Consider the following 20,550-nt stretch of genomic DNA (forward strand, 5'->3'; position numbering starts at 1 on the left):
CACTTTTCAAAAATAATACCTTAATGCATTATACAGCAGCCTGAGTATTTATATGGCTGCTATTGCTAACCATCTGCCTATACCCAAAAGCTGCTGATTTCTGTACACAGAATGCAATGACAGACATGAACATGTGATATTTTTAAAGTGGTAACTTTGTTGGGAGGGGAGGGAATAGTCCACTAAATTCATAAAATAATGAATGTGGCAAAGTAAACATCAAATGCTTGTGTATAATCTTTGAATTTCTTTTTGAACCATCCCCATTTATTTCTAGTTAAAATATTTTTCAGCAATAATTTATATTTAAGAGCAAAAAAGAGAAGATTTTGCTCTGTGTTAGTAATTTGCAGATCATTATTCAGGGTCTAGGGAGAAAATAACTGTGGCTTTTGGAGAGGAGTAGCACAGCCCATTCTAGCTGGAGGTGTTTCATGATAATTGACCACATACAACACCTTCAAGGACAGGCATGGAGAGGCAGAGAGCCAGCCACCACTGAGTAAATTGAGCAATGGCCTGCGCTAGATTCTGGGGTAGAATGAAGGACATGTAGGAAGTAAGGAAAAGGCTGCTCTTTTGTCCAGCGTGAGGCACAAATGACATTGGAAGACCAATTAGCTGCCATCATGCTCAGACTGTAACACATAAGGGTTCCACTATTTATTTCATTTACATGTAAAGTATAAAGTAGTGATCCGGCCCACTGCTCTGCTTTCCTGCTTTCCACTATTCCTCCTATATGACATATACGATCATCTAAAACATCTCTAAAACCACTAAAGATGAGTTCACAGCTTCCTTTGCAACCCATTTCAACACTGCTTTAGCCCTTTGAAAATCTACTTTTTCTTCTGTGGTGGTGTTTTAGTCTCTAGGTTGTGTCTGAGTCTTACGATCCCATGGACTGTAGCCCATCAGGGTCCTCTGCCCATGGGATTCTCCAGGCAAGATACTGGAGTGGGTTGCCATTTCCTTCTCCAGGGGATCTTCCCAACCCAGGAATCAAACCCAGGTCTTCTGCACTGCAGGCAGATGTTTTACCGATGGAGCTATGACACGTGGTATATTAATCAATACCAATCAATATCAAATGGTAGCTTCATTCTTAAATTAATGATTATGAGTAACATGTATAATCTTCTTCACGCCTCACTACAACCACACCAGCAATGTGAGAGCGAAGAATGTGTCAGTCTAGATTCCTGGTTCTCGGCACATTCTGGAAAACAAAGTAGGTGTCTTAAGAATTTTTTTGCTGAATAGTTGTTGTCAATGAGATAGTGCAGGAAGATGCTATTATTTCCACTGAGTAAGTGAGAAAGATATACTTGACAAAGGCTGGCTAGTATGAAGACTCACAACCATGGTTGACAGAACAGCAACTAGAACCCAGATCTGTTGACATTTTCTGTTGCAAAGGTCTAGCTTCACAACAAGGCATAGTGATTACAACAGTGCAAAAGTTACCTGTTTAACTCCAATTGTGTGAGATCCAGAAAGGCTGAGCCCATAAAGTCATCCTGCAGACCAAAGTCATAGTCAAACACCTAGGGAGCCAAAGACACAGACATTATTATGAACAATTCTAATATAAACCTTAAATGAAAACACCTTCATTATAAAATAGTTTTTCTATGTCACCAAAGTCAATACAATTTCCTCAGATTTATTTCTAAAATTTTGTTTTTCTGTTTTGAAATGCTAAGTTCTCACAAAACATTAAAACATTAAATTCCATTTAATTTTGTAACTAAATTACTGATTTAAAATAAAATAGAATTTTACAGAAGAATAATAACAAAATCAAATAAAATATAGTAAATCATCAAAAATGTGGGAACCACAGGCTAAGAATATTTACTCCTCATTATAGAGGGTGTATTAGTGTTACTGAAAGGTAAACTGAGTTGGTATGAATTTAACAAATATGTAATGGGCTGTAGGTGATGAAGACAGGACTCCAATTTCTGTATTTTTTTTAGGTCATTGAAGACATATTCTCTGATATTCTAGGACAATGTTGTTTTAAACATATACAGTAAGTAAACACTAAGATATTATGACTATAGCACTTTGTAAATTTATACTATGCTTAAATTGTTTTTATTGATACAAGCAATTATTCAGGGATAATATTAATGTATCTAATAACAATAAATAGAAAAAGAAAAGGTTGTATTTCTTCTGTCAAAATCATGCGTCTCTTTTGTACCTGTCATGGTTCACGTTCATACTATGATGAACAAGACAATCAATGTGCTTAACCTTCTGGATCCTACGTTTCACAGCTGGGAGTGTCAATAAAAACCTGAATAGATATGTCGAGTTCTGCCAGGAGCACCATGGAGATAAAAGCGTAAGGGAGTGTGTTGGGAGCTGATACTTTATATGGGAGTCCAGGAAGGCCTCTCGGAGAAAGTGTGTTTGTGTAGAGCCTGCAATGATGAGAAGGATTAAGCAACTAGAACGGGAAGTGATTAGCATGTTCAAGAATCAGCCAGTAGCCAGCGGGGCTGAAGCAAATTGAGAAAGATGGAGACTGGAGGGAAGATGGGCAGAGAACGCAGAGCTAGATCAGACAGGGCCATTTTCAAAGAACTCTAAATAAATGAGAGCTGGCTAATTTCCATCCATTTAAACAATTTCTTGGGCTTCCCTGGTGGCTCAGATGGTAAAGAATCTGCCTGCAATGCAGGAGACCCAGGTTTGATCCCTGAAGAAGGAAAGGCAACCCACTCCAGTATCCTTGCCTGGAGAATCCCATGGACAGAGGAGCCTGGTGGGCTACAGTTCATGGGGTTGCAGAGTCGGGCATGACTGAGCAACTAATACACACAAACATTTTCTTACTCACAAAATTCCTCAGCCAACATTGATTAAATACTTATTATGTGCCAGACAATGTGCTAGGCACTCAGTAAACTGTGGTGAATTGTCAATGCTTATAGTTTAGTGAGAGAGACAGATGATATTTAAGGAAGTGCCCAGGTGTTACATTCACTAATTTTAATAACTGTTGTAAAGATAAGAACAGGGTACAAAATAGAAAAAAAAGTACATTGGAGATCAGGGAAAGCTTTGAAGACTGAAAAAATGCTGGTAGATGAAGTTTAGAGCTGTGTGCCTGACCTTTTCAAATGGAAAATCACTGTATTGCACACTGTAAAGGAGCATGAACATGTAAGTCTGCTCTTAAAAGGATGAGCCAGACCATTGCACTCTCCAGGCTGTGAGAATCCACTGGTCAGCGCTGTTCTGCCCAATTCCTGACACACTAGCTAGAAAGCTCTAAGCAGAGGGAATAGTATATACAGAAATCCTGCATCAGTTACTTTTTCTTTCCCTCTAGTAATATATGTATACCGCAATTCAAACAAACTTACCGTGTAGAAAATTGATATTTAAACAAAAAATACATACTTTGCATTACAAAGGGATTCTTAAATTGGAAGAGTCACAAGGGATTTATTTAAGTTATAAGCTCCTCTAATGCCTTTTAAATTATTCAATTTACAGTCATTTGATTTACATACAACCTTTCAGGAGTACATTTGTTGTAGAAAGCGCAGTGCTCCTGCAATAAATATTCTCCTTGATCAATTACACTTCTGAGCTTTAGCCATCCGCTCAGTGGCATATCTTATGCAACTGACACCTTGGTATGTGCAAACGACTGCAGTAGTTTATTTTACAACATAAAATTTACACCAAAATTAGAGAAATCGCTCTTGTGCAATCTCTTCTAATTGTATCAGCCTAACGATTAAAATCCTGGGGAGACTACAGCAACCTATAACCCATGAGAACACCTGGGGAACATCTACGCATATAATGTGGAAAGCTGCGAATCCAGTGACTTGATCAGTATAGACAGCTCAGATGGGTGATTCAACATTCAAACTCTGTTTAGTCTCATGGGGAGGGTCTATTCTACCATCCTAATGCTAGATGTTTACATTAGTTCTCAATTTCTATTAATTAGCAAAGGCATTAACATGGGGAAGAATGCAAACACCAGAATCCATTCGTTAATGAAACGGTTAGCAATGAAATTTGCAGCCAAGCTCTACAAAGTATTTGTCAGTTTATGTCAGTTTATTGTTCTAGGTGAAATGTCAGAAAATACAGAGCATAGGAGAGAGATGAAATCGGAAAATTACTCCCAATGCAATAAGCACAGTTAATGACGGTTAATGTTTATCCAGCATTTACCATGTATAAGGCACTGCCTTAAACACATCATATAGATTTTTATTAATAAATTTCACTCTTTACAACTCAGTGTAAAAAGCATTGCTTCCATTTGTCAGATAAGGAATCCAAAGCTTCAGATATTTATTTTAATTGCCCCCAAATGCCAGGACTAGGAAGAAGTCGGAGTCACCTCTTGTAATGGATTTCACACACAGAACATCTTTAAACTGAACAAATATAATTTGGGCACCCACTCTGGGTAAAGCACTGGGAATTCAAATGTGAACAATTTATAAGGGATCCTTGCTTTCACAGACCCTCTGCTCCATGAGTTGGAAACATTGGGTAATATTAGGTAGAAGCTGATTGGGACTGAGTAACACCTCTCTTCATTCTCAAGCGAGTTCAGAACAAGAAATGCTTTATTCTGATCAATGAGTTTATTTATCATCTTGATTCAATTGTTTTCTATGGAAACTGGATTAGGAAATGCATCAGTTAAAATGTTTTTGCGTACAAGTAACAGAAAACTCAACTCACACTGGCTTCAAGAGGAATGGCAGTTTATTAGCGTAAATGAATGAAATATTGATAGGTAATTATGACTTCAGGGGAGTTTATATTCAGGGTAGTTCAAATGATTCATACATTGATTCATTCATTTACTTGGAAAACATTTGATGGGCACCTGCAATGTGCCAAATACTGCTTAGGGCACTAGAAATACAGCAGTGAAGAAAATAAAAGGAGGGATCCTTAATATACGATGGGCTGCAGACAATAAAAACTGTGTTAGGTGGTGGGAAGTGCCACGGAGAAAAATATTGGAGGGAACAGGAGTGACGGGAACTATTTTATGTAAGATGCTTAGGAAGACAGTGAGAGAGAGTGGCATGTGAGTGAACCGAGAAGACATAATGGGAATAGGAAATGGAAAGGTACTCAGCTCACATAGGTACCCAGGTACCCTTGGCCCAAGATATAAGATGCTACCCATACAAGTATGTCTATGATGCATTTCACACCTAGGCAGTTTCAAAACAACAATTTCACTATAAAAGAATAATTAAACTTCAAGTCATAAAACTGACATTATAAGATAAATAAAACCTAACTGTGGCCATTGCAACTGGTTATCTCTAATGGAAGACAGAAGCTATGCTGCTTAATTGCTGGGAGGACTTCAGCAAACCCTTCATCTCTGGGAGCTTCATTTACCTGTAAAATGGAGGTGAGAAGACTTACTCACAGGGTTATTGAAAGGATTACATGAGACAATGTAGGTCTGGCAATTAGCACTGCAACTGCAGCTGCTGCTGCTGCTGCGTCGCTTCAGTTATGTCTAACTCTGTGTGACCCCATAGACGGCAGCCCACCAGGCTCCCCCATCCCTGGGATTCTCCAGGCAAGAACACTGGAGTGGGCTGCCATTTCTTCCTCCAATGCATGAAAGTGAAAAGTGAAAGTGAAGTCGCTCAGTTGTATCCGACTCTTAGTGACCCCATGGACTGCAGCCCACCAGGCTCCTCCGCCCATGGGATTTTCCAGGCAAGAGTATTACGCTCTGTAAATGGTAGTTAGTATTATGATGAAGCTGTGACTGCAGATTCCATCTTTCTAAGACTCAATACCTTCACATGGTCTTTATCCATAAGTTAAAAACAAAACACCTCACCTGCCTCTTGAGAAATCTGTATGCAGGTCAGGAAGTAACAGTTAGAACTGGACATGGAACAACAGATTGGTTCCAAATAGGAAAAGGAGTACGTTAAGGCTGTATATTGTCACCCTGCTTATTTAACTTATATGCAGAGTACATCATGAGAAACGCTGGGCTGGAGGGAAGCACAAGCTGGAATCAAGATTGCCGGGAGAAATATCAAGAACCTCAGATATGCAGATGACACCACTCTTATGGCAGAAAGTGGAGAACTAAAGAGGCTCTTGATGAAAGTGAAAGAGGAGAGTGAAAAAGTTGGCTTAAAGCTCAACATTCAGAAAACTAAGATCATGGCATCTGGTCCCATCACTTCATGGCAGATAGATGGGGAAACAGTAGAAACAATGGCTGACTCTATTTTTCTGGGCTCCAAAATCACTGCAGATGGTGACTGCAGCCATGAAATTAAAAGACACTTACTCCTTGGAAGGAAAGTTATGACCAACCTAGATAGCATATTCAAAAGCAGAGACATTACTTTGCTAACAAAGGTCCATCTAGTAAAGGCTATGGTTTTTCCTGTAGTCATGTATGGATGTGAGAGCTGGACTATAAAGAAAGCTGAGCACCGAAGAACTGATGCTTTTGAACTGTGGTGTTGGAGAAGACTCTTGAGAGTCCCTTGGACTGCAAGGAGATCCAACCAGTCCATCCTAAGGGAGATCTGTCCTGGGTGTTCATTGGAAGGACTGATGTTGAAGCTGAAACTCCAATCCTTTGGCCATCTGACGCAAAGAGCTGACTCATTGGAAAAGACCCTGATGCTGGGAAAGATTGAGGGCAGGAGGAGAAGGGGATGACAGAGGCTGAGATGGTTGGATGACATCATCGACTCGATGGACATGGGTTTGGGTGGACTCCAGGAGTTGGTGATGGACAGGGTGGCCTGGCGTGCTGCGGTTCATGGGGTTGCAAAGAGTCGGACACGACTGAGAGACTGAACTGAACAGCCTTGTTTTTCTTTACTATTTATTTTTTGTCTAAAACAATTGAGATTCTTGATTCATGCACTTAGGAAATATTTTTGAACCATTCATTCAAGACAAAGCATGTAAGATAATACAAACATCTAACTCTGAAATAATTTTGTTTGGGTCCTCTACTGTTTATGGTTGTGAAATATTTCCATTCCAACTATTCAGGTGTTTCCATTCAAATGTCTAGAAAAGTGTCTCCCTCCTCAAACATTACATCACAGAAACAGAATACATTTTGTTTCTATACAAAGAAATACATTTTTAGACCCTCTGCTCCATGAGTTGGAAACATTAGGTAATATTAGATAGAAGCTGATTGGTACTGAGTAATACCCCTTTTCATTCTCAAGTGAGTTCAGAACAAGAAATGCCTTATTCTGACCAAGTTTATTTATCTATACATTTAAAATTTTAAATTCTATCGATAGTTTAGATTTATTTATCTATACATTTAAATATTCTATACATAGCAATACATTTTCAGAAACAGAAGCCTGGACTCCAACTCAGAGGTCCTGAATCAGAACCTTTAGGGGAGACACTTAGATCCCTAGATTCTTTAAAATTTTAGGGATAATTCTGATGTACAGTCAGGATTGAAGGTCACTGGTTTATGACACGACATTCTTTTAAAACTTACTAAGAAATAATTTGGGACAAGACAGTTATATGGTCCTTAGCTTGATCCATGCTTTCAGCTGTGCTGTGCTCAAAGTGGTAAAAACAAAAACAACCCTTGCGTTTTCTCTCCCAGCTTCTTTGCTCCCAACGTGTCATTAACCAGGCCTTGTGGTCTCTAAGCAGTGTTACTGTGTCTATTTTTAGTGCGTATATGTATATACTTGCTTTCTCAAACCAAAATTTTTTGCCACCAATTTTTCTGTGTACTTCAGATTTTTGTTTGCTTTTGAGCCTATTATAATATTCATTTTGAAATACACATTCGACATCTGGATTTCTACATAAATGAATCCTCGTTCTCGAACACAAAGGAACAGCAGAGGGACTAAGCATTATTTAATGTAATGCCTGGCTGTTCATTTGCGACCCTTTTAAAGAGTGGCGCTCCACATGGTTCTGTCGTAGGGGAATATCCCATTAAACAAACAGGTCCTAGACATTAATCCCTTTCTTCCATAACTTTTCTTTTAAGGGACATTAAACGAGATGCCAGCAATCCAGTGCTTTCCTTATTAACTCTGCTCTCCTTTCTTATCCATTTCCTTTATGGTTACAGATGCTCTAACTTATTTCTTCTAAACCTCCCTACAAAAAAACTTCCTTACATCCCACTTATCTTTTCCAAAATTTCTTTTTGATCCCTTATCCCAGCTATGTATTGTAAGGGTATTTTTCTCATGTAGACATTTCTTTCTCTCTAACATTTCTGACCATCGAGGTCTTCCCTTCAGCGGGGGGAGCATTGGCCATGAATACGCAGGTCATCATATATTGATTGCTAAAAGAGAGTAAACTAATTCTGTGCAACAGATTTCCTTTAACCAACATCCACTTGAGACAGTTTCTTATGCAAATACAGGTTTATTTCTTATGCAAATATAGGTCTGTTCACGCCATAATGACTTCTAGAAATTTATTAACTCTATACTTGGAGATTCTCTTGTCATCTACTTTATACACTGTCCTGCTATAATTTTAATAGCATCTTGATTCTTTTTCCCTGTTTGTGGAAAAGAGAAATGACTGGAATCAACACAAGTGAAGATTTGAGGGGGAGAAGGCAGTGCAGAGATTGTTGAAGAAGGGCTCCTGTGAGATTTGGGGCTAGTGTGAGAAAAAGGTGGGGCATGTGATGTGGTCAAAGTAGAAAAAGGTTTGGTCACTGGATGGATAGTCAGAACATAGGAGCCAAAAAGAAAATAAGTATCCAGAGATATGAATTAAAGGGAAGTCAGCTATTTTTTCCTTATTTGAAAGTAAAATGAGGAATTACGGTTAACTCTTTCCATAAATTCTTCTTTCTCTTTTTTCAAAACTACATCAAATGAGAGGAAATATTCTTTTTTTTTGCATCTTTGATAATGTAATAGAGACAGGCGTCTTTCTCCCTCTATTATCTTTAACTTCCTCACCTTCCAAGTAAAGCATTTTGTTTGCAGCCAGGAATGGTAGACCCCTGATGTTAAAATAATTCTTAAACACAAAGACTGTGTTCTGTGCAAGATCTTATTCTTGCTCTATTACATGAAGACTTGTTTTTATATGATCCCAAAGTGTGTTAAATTCATTAACTGCACCAAGCAGCAGGAGATGAACTTTATAGTCCTCCTAAAAATGACTGGAAATAGAACTGTCTGGAAGAAAAGTGCTCCCATGAACTCCTCCTGGTGAATATAGCTCATTTTCTCTCATCACCAACAGATTAGAATTGAGTATAGCAGAATATATCTCTGGTGGAAAAACTTATTAGACAGAGAGACATGATTAAAAAAACATTAAATGAGAGTTTCTGCATCAGATTACATTAGTAAAAAACAAATAAATTGCTCACCTTTATATATAATGGTTCCCTAAGATGATCAACAAGAAGGCAAGCTTTCTCCTCCCACACAGGATTGAGGTTCTTGTGTATTATTTTACTTCTAAAAACTTCTTTTCTTCCAATTTTAAACTTCACGTATGGATCACTTGTCCCTGTTAAAGAGACACAGATCAATCCATGTTAATTGTGCTTTTCTACAGTAGCAAGGCAATAGCTCATCTAAATACCACAAAGTAGTTAGAAGAGTAAAATTTAAATAAAGCTTATCAAATGGGAAATAAAGATTAAGTGTGTTTTCCTAAATGTCCCCTTAAATATTGAAGTGACAGTAAAGATTAATAAATACTATTATTATTATCATATTTTCTGATCTTAATATTGTAACCCTGTCCTGGTATGTAAAAACTCCATTGCATGCTTCTTATATTAATTTAATTTAAATCATAGAGATTAATCTGACGTTTCATCTGGTCAACTATAAAAAAGATGGTCTATGATTTCAGCTGACTTAACTAGTTTTAGACTTATAAATGCTGCTAAAAATTTACACTAGACTAATTGGCTTCCCTGGTAGCTCAGACAGTAAAGCGTCCGCCTACAATGCGGGAGACCCGGGTTTGATCCCTGGGTCGGTAAGATCTCCTGGAGAAGGAAATGGTAACCCACTTCGGTACTCTTGCCCGGAAAATCCCATGGACTAAGGAGCCTGGTAGGCTACAGTCCATGGGGTCATAAAGAGTCCAACACAACTGAGTGACTTCACTTCACTTCAATGGGTTTAGGAAAAGGTGAGTCTTAAATTGGGCTTCAATTTTATCCTTGGTCCCATATTCTCTCTTGTTCATAAGATTCAATTTTAGAATATTAGGGAAGGATGGAGGTCTCACAGGAAAGCTGCAGGATGTAGGAGACAAGTTATTATTAAATCATCCTGAAACTTCATATTATCCCTTAACATTTCCCGAGCTCCCTCTAAAGATGAAGGAAGAGGCGTCACATAAGCTGCCCATGGGTATACAACAAGCAAGAGACGGAGTTAGGATTACAACCAAGGCTGTCTGATTCTAACATCAGTGCTTTTTCTTTGCTTCATCTGCAAGAGGGAAGGGCCTATATATACTTTCATATGTATTTATACCATTTCTCATTTGACTGATGAGTGAGGCCAATCTCATCTAATGAGTCTATGCTGTTATTAAGGATTCCTAGAAAAGGTAAATCAGGAACATCACCAAGGAAACCATTACAGTGACAATCTTCATCCTCAGGAAATAATTCTTTACACAATATCTGTCTCCCTTAGAATAAAATCCTGTTTCATTCTTTCTGTTTTGTCCAACCTGAAACTATAGTTGATAACTATGGTCTACATAATTTAAGGAAAAATATGAGTGGGCCTCAGAAAATTATAAACTACTATGCAAGTGTTAGGTATGACAGTTATGATATTGATATACTTAAATCACCTTGGATAAGGAAGTGGCAGCCCACTCCAGTATTCTTGCCTGAAAATCCCACAGAGGAGCCTGGTGGGTTAGTCCATGGAGTCACAAAGAGTCAGACATGACTTAAGCAACTAAATAACAACATACTTAAAACTGCCAACCTATATTCCTCCTCAACACTCTACTCACCTCCATGACATGTAAGTATCTATGCTAAATATAAAGACTGCCTTATGGAATTTGGTTTTTCTTACATAATCATTTGGGGGCTCCCTCAAAACTCTCCACATCCCCCATACAAATATAAGGCCTTGTTTTTGTATGCCTAGACCTGGGTTCAATAGAACAATGATCCCAATTTCCCATTTTGATATTCCCATTTTGACAGCAAGACAGATTAAAAAAAATGTTTTTAATGTAAATACAGGCCTAATAGTAATGTGTCACAATGCATCCTTTAAGGGAGTCAGTGTGACCACAATGTTTAATACGGCTGACCCATGGTGATGTATGGCAGAAATCCAACCCAATATTGTAATTATGCTTCAATTAAAAATAAATAAATTAAGGGAAAAAATGGTTATTTTTTAACACAGTGATTCCCAGCCTAGAAAAGGTAAATCAGGACCATCACCAAGGAAACCATTACAGTGACAATCTTCATCCTCAGAAAATAAATCTTTATACAAGATCTGTCTCCCTTATAATAAAATCTTGTTTCATTCTTTCTGTTTTGTCCAACCTGAAACTATAGTTGATAGCTATGGTCTACATGATTTAAAGAAAAATATGAGTGGGGCTCCAGGCTGAGCACCCTGGGGATTGGAAGAGTTATAGCATATAATTTGAGGGATATTAACACCCCTGCATCCATCTGAATTTTCTCAGCCATGCTCTAGATCAAGTTATTGCCTTTGACTTTAACAATCACCTGTGCAACTACTACCAGTTACTAGAATATAATAAGCTCTGTAAGATCACAGCCATTTGTAACACTGGTTTTTAAACCTCCAGCACTTAAGTACAAGTTCAGACATGTTGTTGGTCCTCATCAGTATGTGGTGAGCAGCTGGATGACTTGGTGTGGGTGGCAGACCCCTCCCCCTGCTGACTTTGGTCACCTCCACTTGGACACCTCACAGACATCCCCGTGTTAGCACTTTAATGGGCCTTGAGCTTCTCCTGCTCAGGGTGCCCCTCCCTCAGGCTTTATCATGGGGGTTAAGGGCTCCACTATTTGACATTTCCTCCAGCAAGACACTGAGAAATCATTCTCCATACCTCGTTCTCCATCCAAGATCACCACCAAGTCCAATTAATTCTCCTCCAAAATATACCACGAATCTGTCTTCTGTGTCTCCATCCTTGATAAGCTACCACAATCTCCTTGCAATGTAGCTGTAATAACTTCCCAACTGGGCTCTCCATGCTTCTGGGTCCTCCATGAACTCTCTGTACTTTGGCCAGACTGACCTTTTAAAAATGCAGATTTAATTTCCTCCCTTCTTTGCTTTACACATCTCAACACCTTTCAACCACACCTATAATAAGACCCCAAATCTCTAACCTGGCATACAGAACTTACCATCCTTCCAACTTCATTTTTGGCCTCCACTCTGTTCCAGCCGTCCTCTTGCTAGAAGTTCTTTTCTGCTTCCAGTCTTAGCATCTTCCAACCAGCTTCTCTGCTTAAAAAGCCCCTCCTTCCTATTCTCTTCCCCCTCTTGTTTTGCCTGATAGATACTTACTATCTTTCAGGTCTTAGATAAAAAATATAATTTGCTAAAGGATGTTTTGCTCAACATCCCAATCAGAAACAGGTTTCTTCGTTATTTTCTCCTGGCATTTGTTCTCTCGTGTAGTAGTACTAATCATTACGCTACTTATGGGTTAATAAATCTGTATGCAGGTCAGGAAGCAACAGTTAGAACTGGACATGGAACAACAGATTGGTTCCAAATAGGAAAAGGAGTACGTCAAGGCTGTATATTGTTATCTGCCTTATTTAACTTCTATGCAGAGTACATCATGAGAAACGCTGGGCTGGATGAAGCACAAGCTGGAATCAAGATTGCTGGGAAAAATATCAATAACCTCAGATATGCAGATGACACCACCCTTATGGCAGAAAGTGAAAAAAACTAAAGAGGCTCTTGATGAAGGTGAAAGAGGAGAGTAAAAAAGTTGGCTTAAAGTTCAACATTCAGAAAACTAAGATCATGGCATCTGGTCCCATCACTTCATGGGAAATAGATGGGGAAACAGTGGCTGACTTTATTTTTCTGGGCTCCAAAATCACTGCAGATGGTGACTGCAGCCATGAAATTAAAAGATGCTTACTCCTTGGAAGGAAAGTTATGACCAACCTAGACAGCATATTAAAAAGCAGAGACATTACTTTGGCAACAAAGGTCCATCTAATCAAGGCTATGGCTTTTCCAGTGTTCATGTATGGATGTTAAAGTTGGACTGTAAAGAAAGCTGAGTGCCGAAAAATTGATGCTTTTGAACTGTGGTGTTGGAGAAGACTCTTGAGAGTCCCTTGGACTGCAAAGAGATCCAACCAGTCCATCCTAAAGGAGATCTGTCCTGGGTGTTTATTGGAAGGACTGATGTTGAAGCTGAAACTCCAATCCTTTGGCCACCTGATGCGAAGAGGTGACTCATTGGAAAAGACCCCAATGCTAGGAAATATTGAGGGCGGGAGGAGAAGGGGACGACAGAGGATGAGATGGTTGGATGGCATCACTGACTCAATGAACATGGGTTTGGGTGGACTCCTGGAGTTGGTGATGGACAGGGAGGCCTGACGTGCTGTGGTTCATCAATGGACATGGGTTTGGGTGGATTCTGGGAGTTGGTGATGGACAGGGAGGCCTGGTGTGCTGCGGTTCATGGGGTCACAAAAAGTCGGACACAACTGAGTGACTGAACTGAACTGACTGGATTATTGTAGGAATTTTTCCATTGGCTATAACCCCCATGAGGGGAGGACTCTGTCCCAGCACAGGACACAGTGTCTGGGATGGAGCAGGCACTCAGGAAGGATTTGTTCAATGAATGAGTAAATGAATAACTATAGGGCTTCCAGTGTACAGAGCGCTGTTCAGTACTTCCTCATGATGACCCTGTGAAGTTGGTGAAAGCATGTTATCCACTTAGATTGCAGATGAGAAACAATTTGGGATTCAGTGTTACTTGTACCAAATCACATAAGAAGCTAGCAAGTAACAGGATGAAAGGCAAATCTAGACTTTAGACGCTAAGTCCAGTGTTCTCCCTACTCAACTTTTTAGGAAACCTGAACATCCATATTTCCCTTAACTCTAAAACACCATCATAGAATTAATATGTAACAATGTTGAATAAGCATTTAGATTCTATGAATAATACTAACATTGACAAGTAGTAGCTTATTGGTCTATAAAACTGGCATCTAAAACTCATACTTGTTTTAATCCCCCTAAGGTCTCTGGGAGTCTGCTGTCTCCATCCTAGACATAAGAAAACTTTTGGAAAGGTTGTACCAGGTTGGATTTGAAATCGGGAGCCCAGTCCACTCAAAGCTTTTCCTGTAACTTGATCACAAACCATTCACTGCCTTCATGATACAACAATCTTGTATTTCTCTGGTCCAAAAAAGTACGAATAAGCCTTTTACAAGGAAACTCATTTTAAGGAAGTTGGCCTTGTGGTTCTTAACTGTTAATGATATTAGTATCTCACACTATTTTATTTAGCTATTATGTAACAACTGGCATAGGGGATGATTCAGCACAGAAGCCTATATACTCATAACTAAATCTTTTTCAGACATAATCTGTTTCTTACTGCTCGCTGGAAACATTTTCCTCAACCACTGTCTATGCTGTCAAAATCCCCTTAGAGCTAGGGACAACCAGTTTCTAGAATCCTGCGGGTCTTGAGGGCAGAACTTAAATTACAAAAGAAAATCTAGATGACTCCAGTTATTGAACACTTACTATGTCACAGATAACATACTAACCTCACAAGTGTAAGGTGAATATGTTATCTGGCTGATAGCTGTAGAAACCACAGCGTGGAACAAGCAGATTCCCCCAAAGTCACACAGCTAGGATGCTGGGGCTTGACCTTCACTGTTACATTAGGCCACTTCCTAACATTTTCCATGCTTGGTATAACATCCGTGATGCCACTTGAGGCAGTAAATATCCAATGGCCTGAAGAAATAATTTAGATAGCAAGAGTTGGTCTAAGGGTGAAGGTTTAGGGACAGATTTTTGAGTCTATGATAGGCACAAAGATCTCAGGGATTGGCACAAGACAGACAGAAAGGCTGTTTTAAGGGACTCTGAAAAGATATTATGATGGTGAAATATTTCATAAATGTGTGGCTTTGGCCACAGGATAACTTGGATATTAAAAAGTAGAGATATTACTTTGCCAACATAGGTCCATCTAGTCAAGGCTATGGTTTTTCCAGTGGTCATGTATGGATGTGAGAGTCAGACTATAAAGAAAGCTGAGCACCAAAGAATTGATGCTTTTGAACTGTGGTGTTGGAGAAGACTCTTGAGAGTCCCTTGGACTGCAAGGAGATCCAACCAGTCCTTCCTAAAGGAGATCAGTCCTGGGTGTTCATCGGAAGGACTGATGTTGAAGCTGAAACTCCAATACTTTGGCCACCCCATGCGAAGAGCTGACTCATTGGAAAAGCCCCTGATGCTGGGAAAGATTGAAGGCAGGAGAAGGGGACGACAGAAGATGAGATGATTGGATGGCATCACCGACTCAATGGACAAACTCTGGCAGTTGGTGATGGACAGGGAGGCCTGGCATGCTGCGGTTCATGGGGTCGCACAGAGTCAGACACGACTGAGCGACTGAACTGAACTGAACTTAGATTGGAGACAGTAAATATATTAGCAAAGCTCAGAGTCATAAGTATAGGAAAACAGCTCTGGGTGCAGAACAAATGGTGAGTCAGTTACCTGACTTTCCCCGCTGTATTTTGACTCCACAGAATAAAATCTGTGACACTGCTCCTTTTCCAGCCATCATTCAGAGGCTTCTGGGTGCTACTATTAAAATTCAATAATTTTTAATAGTCAAATTCCTTAAGAAATTTCTCATTGTTAAATTTGTCATTGTAACTGAGGGGACCTTCAGTAACATAAGAGTCCTTAATTTCAAGTGCAAGACCTTCAGCCTGTCATTCCAACACAGAACTGGGGACATCATTCTTTCAGTTTAGCTTCAGTAAGAGATTTGCACCTAATGCTCTAATCTTTTATGTTAGAAGGTAATCAGTTTATTACCCGGTAGTATTAACAGATATTATTTGTATTTTAAGAAAGAATTCTGTGGTCAAGCATATTTGGAAAATGCTGGTTTGAAACAAAATTAAAGAGATTACTTTTCTATACCTTTTTTATTAGAATTATTATTATCATTTTTGACTGGTATGGTTTATAAGATCTAAGTTCTCTGACCAGGGATTGAACCCGGGTCCTCAGCAGTTAAAAGCAGAGGGGATATGACAGGTGGCATTTACCAGGCTTCTTTGACCATAGAGTCTAGTCTTCTTGAGAGTATCTTTCAGGGCTAATAATCCCTGATCTCTCCTTGGGAAATGCTTCCTTATTACATTTCATATATGAGGAAGTTTCACATGTTTTGAGGGTTCTTTTATTGTAATAAACTTCCCAGCGAACTGAAGTCATTTTATTATAATAAAGCTCCCAGTAAACCCAAGCCATTAACTTGTGTTTAATCCTTAATAAATATATTAACACATATACACAATAAGGGATTTAGTTTGTTGGTTCAAAAAACTCAGACATTAAATTCAAGCGCCAGTACTGTTTTGTTGCAATATTGCACTCAACCACAAGGTGGCACCAACAGTCGTCAAATTACTGGGAAGCCTGTGGTTCTGCTCTTCAAAGGCATCACTACGGCACACTTGGCTCGCAGGCATTTTCCAGCAACTTGCTTTGTTATTATAAGTTGGACTGTGATCCTCATTACAATCTTTTTTTATGGTGATAATACAATGGAAACAGGATAAACAAATACAGAAGAAGAATCTAAGAAGTGCTAACCCTAAAATTCAAATTTTATCATTATTAATACCATATTAAAGAAAAACCTTTCACTCATTCATTTTATCACATATCATTAACTTCAGAAAATTTTAAAGTATTATTATTTTATCTTATAACTTTAAATTCTATGCTTTCAAAGGTCTAGAGTATTTTAGACCTAGAGAATTTTAATTGTATACATCTGAACCCTAGGATCAAATTGTTTGAAAAAGAGGAATTAGATGGTTTGTATAATGTTCCCTCATATAGCAAATAAAAACATGTCCCTCAGCTACAGTTTTATTTTGTTTTTGAATCAGGATGTCTATGTGGCCTTTCAATATTTTGTGTGATTATTTAGCCTATACTGTAATTTAAGTCCAACACAGTTTAAGTCCAAACCTGATCTGAATGGGCCCCCTTTTGTGTAGCAGTAAACACAGCATACACATGGTGGCAGGCTTCCTTTCCCTAAAACTGTGTGAAGCTATTTAAAATGTAAACAGCCATCTAGGAATGAGTCTCTTGTTTTTCATTTTCAGAATAAATGAGCCTCCTGGCTCACAAGTTTAAATCAGTCTTATCCCAAACCTAGTGTGTAATGAAGCAGAAACAGCTCTTCCTGTTTTGGGGGCTATAGTTATTCAGTAATGCCTAGTTCAAATAAAAAACAATGTGAAATCAAAACTCGGTCTTTATAAGAAAGGAGAAAAGGGAGGAGGAGGAAGATGAAGAAAAAGAAGAAAAAAGACAAAAGAAAAAATAGAAGTGAATATAAATACTAAGTGTGAACAGTTAAAAAGAATTCAAATTTATGGTGGATCTTCCTGAAGGTATCCAATCTTTCAGCAAACATATAAAGCTAGCTACTTCTGTTGACCAAATATAACAGAAAAAAATATTTTTACTATAACAACATCCTTTGCACTTGAAAGAGACCTACAAAAATAGAGATGTTCCAAGTGTACTCAGAGCTATAAATAATATTTTTATATGAATTTATTTTTACTAGTGATTTAAAAATCTTCAAGACAGATACCTCATTTATACATTAAAATTATTCCTTAAGCTCATTCCGTCTTCATTTTTTTTTATCTTTAGAGATTTGCAATGCTCTACCATGGAAACATTCGATAAGGCTAAATAATTTTATTAAAATTAAAATGCAAAAAGTTTATAATCACATGTGGCTTAATGTTATTAAAATAACATTTTTACATACTGAAGAATGACTATTCCAGTGATTTTTAAATTGTTAGTTAATGAGGTCACCATGATACAGAATATAGGTGAATGAAAGCTAATACAGTGACAAAGTGCAGTCTGCTGCTGCTGCTGCTAAGTCGCTTCAGTCGCGTCCGACTCTGTGTGACCCCACAGATGGCAGCGCACCAGGCTCCACCGTCCCTGGGATTCTCCAGGCAGGAACACTGGAGTGGGTTGCCATTGCCTTCTCCAATGCATGAAAGTGAAAAGTGAAGGTGAAGTTGCTCAGTGGTGATCGACTCCTAGCAACCCTATGGACTGCAGAATAGAACTGGACTAAGTCAATTTATTTCTTTGACGGGGAGAAGGCACTTCCAGACACAGCATAAAAAGAAGGTGTAAGTGACAGAATAGACTGTGATTTTTATGAGTAATTTTGGGGCTTATTTATCTTTTAATAAATGCAGAGTTCTGAATATTTAAGAAAAAAATGATAGATGTTGGATTGGGGGTAAATACAGCTCACTCAAGTTCCCCTTAACACATGGCATAAATTATAGGTGGAACCTACAATTTCCTGGTAACTTCTAAAAGTTTAGGTAAACTAAAGCAGGGAAGGGAAGTGGTTACTTACATTTTTTCACAGTGATTTAGACAAGTACTGCTTTAATTTTGAATATGAATTATCTGCAAATTAATCTATGGCATAAGAGCAACTGCAATGAGAAGAGTGTTCTGGATGTCATAGTCATCCTGTGCAAAGGGCTCGACTCCTCCCATCCCGGGAGCTCCCTCTGTGATCAGTGATCAAGGCACAGATTGTGGAGACACAAATACATTTCTCATCATTTAAGCAGGTTGTTTATTCTAAGAGAAACAATTTACTCTGGAATTCTTCTGGAATATGCTATTATGTTTTTACAGCCATCCTAACCAAACAAGAACAAATAGCATTTCAAAAAATTTAAGCATTTAACTTTCCTTAAAAAATTTAAGCATTTCCTTTTCTCACTATACCCTAAATAGCTGTATTCTCCTCAATGCTTTTCTTCTGGCTATCAATACTTTCCTGAGGCCATGGCCTAGAGTGTCACTAGTAACTTTCTGCTTGCATATATTTTGTACTGTGTCATTTTATGTATTACAACTGGAATGTGTTAGTCACTAGTCACTTAAATGTTTAAGTCGGGGGAGTATTGTTTTACAATGTTGTGTTGGTCTCTGCCATACAACAACGTGAATCAGCCGTGAGTACATTTATGTCCCCTCCCTCTTGAACCTTCCTCCCACCTCCACCCCATCCCACTCCTCTCGGCTGTCAGAGAGAACCAGGTTGAGCTCCATGTGTTATACTAGCAACTTTTAATCACCGGTTTCAATGCATTTTTGGACTTCCCTCATAGCTCAGTTGGTAAAGAATCTGCCTACAATGCAGGAGAAGTGAAGTGAAGTGAAGTCACTCAGTCGTGTCCGACTCTTTGCGACTCCATGGACTGTAGCCTACCAGGCTTCTCCGTCCATGGGGTTTTCCAGGCAAGAATACTGGAGTGGGTTACCATTTCCTTCTCCAGGGGATCTTCCCGACCCAGGGATCAAACCCGGGTCTCTCGCATTGGAGGCAGGCACTTTAACCTCTAAGCCACCAGGGAAGCAGAAGACCCTGATTCAATTCCTGGGCCAGGAAGATCTCCTGGAGAAGGGATAGGCTACCTACCCATTCCTGTATTCTTGGGCTTCCCTTGTGGCTCAGCTGGTAAAGAATCTGCCTGCAATGGGGGAGACCTGGGTTTGATCACTGGTTTGGGAAGATCCCCTGGAGAAGGGAAAGGCTACCCACTCCAGTATTCCGGCCTGGAGAATCCCATGGACTGTATAGTCCAACTCCTCGAGACTGGACTGCATAGTCCATGGGGTCGCAAAGAGTCAGACGCTACTGAATGACTTTAAAATGAGGGGATTTCTCAGCTTTCTCTGAGGAGAGTCAATGAACAAGATTTCACTTGCATGCTCTCGACAGAGAATGAACCATTCCATGTAAGTGCAATTTTCAGGAAACTAAAAATTACTGTGTCAAACACCAGGACCAGTTTTAATTAATAAGTTTGAAGGTATTATTTCCAAATTTATCATATTTTCTTCCTCTTGGGTAAATAATAAATACAAATTTTTTAAATGGGCAAGGGCATCATTTGCTGACTATATGTATCTGGGGAATTATCATCAAGGCTCTAGGAAAACAAAGTTAAATCTTTGTTCTTAAATGTGGTTCTTAAAATATAGCAAATTAAAAGTGATTTTGCATGTAAAGAATCTGATTTCCCCAATTATTGCATGGAGGAGAGCTATCTGCCAACGAGAAGCATACACCTTGGACTATTACATGGATGATAAATAAACTTCGATTACATATGAACTATTAAACACTTCGGGCATA

The 20,550-nt window shown here is 38.8% G+C and overlaps 1 protein-coding gene across 20 annotated transcripts in view; it reads right to left on the bottom strand.

Moving 5' to 3' along the window:
- MCTP1 (multiple C2 and transmembrane domain containing 1) overlaps nt 1–20,550 on the bottom strand; it is a 556,599-nt gene that overhangs the window by 248,128 nt on the left and 287,921 nt on the right. For all 20 annotated transcript variants that reach the window (XM_042250767.2, XM_060416015.1, XM_042250765.2 and 17 more), the window contains exons 3-4: nt 9,407–9,549; nt 1,471–1,550 (exon numbers count right to left, since the gene is read on the bottom strand). In XM_042250767.2, coding sequence (XP_042106701.1) covers nt 1,471–1,550; nt 9,407–9,549 — 223 coding nt within the window. The remainder of the gene's footprint in view (nt 1–1,470; nt 1,551–9,406; nt 9,550–20,550) is intronic.

Source organism: Ovis aries, chromosome 5, assembly GCF_016772045.2.
Source record: "Ovis aries strain OAR_USU_Benz2616 breed Rambouillet chromosome 5, ARS-UI_Ramb_v3.0, whole genome shotgun sequence".
In the NCBI taxonomy this organism is placed as follows: Eukaryota; Metazoa; Chordata; class Mammalia; order Artiodactyla; family Bovidae; genus Ovis; species Ovis aries.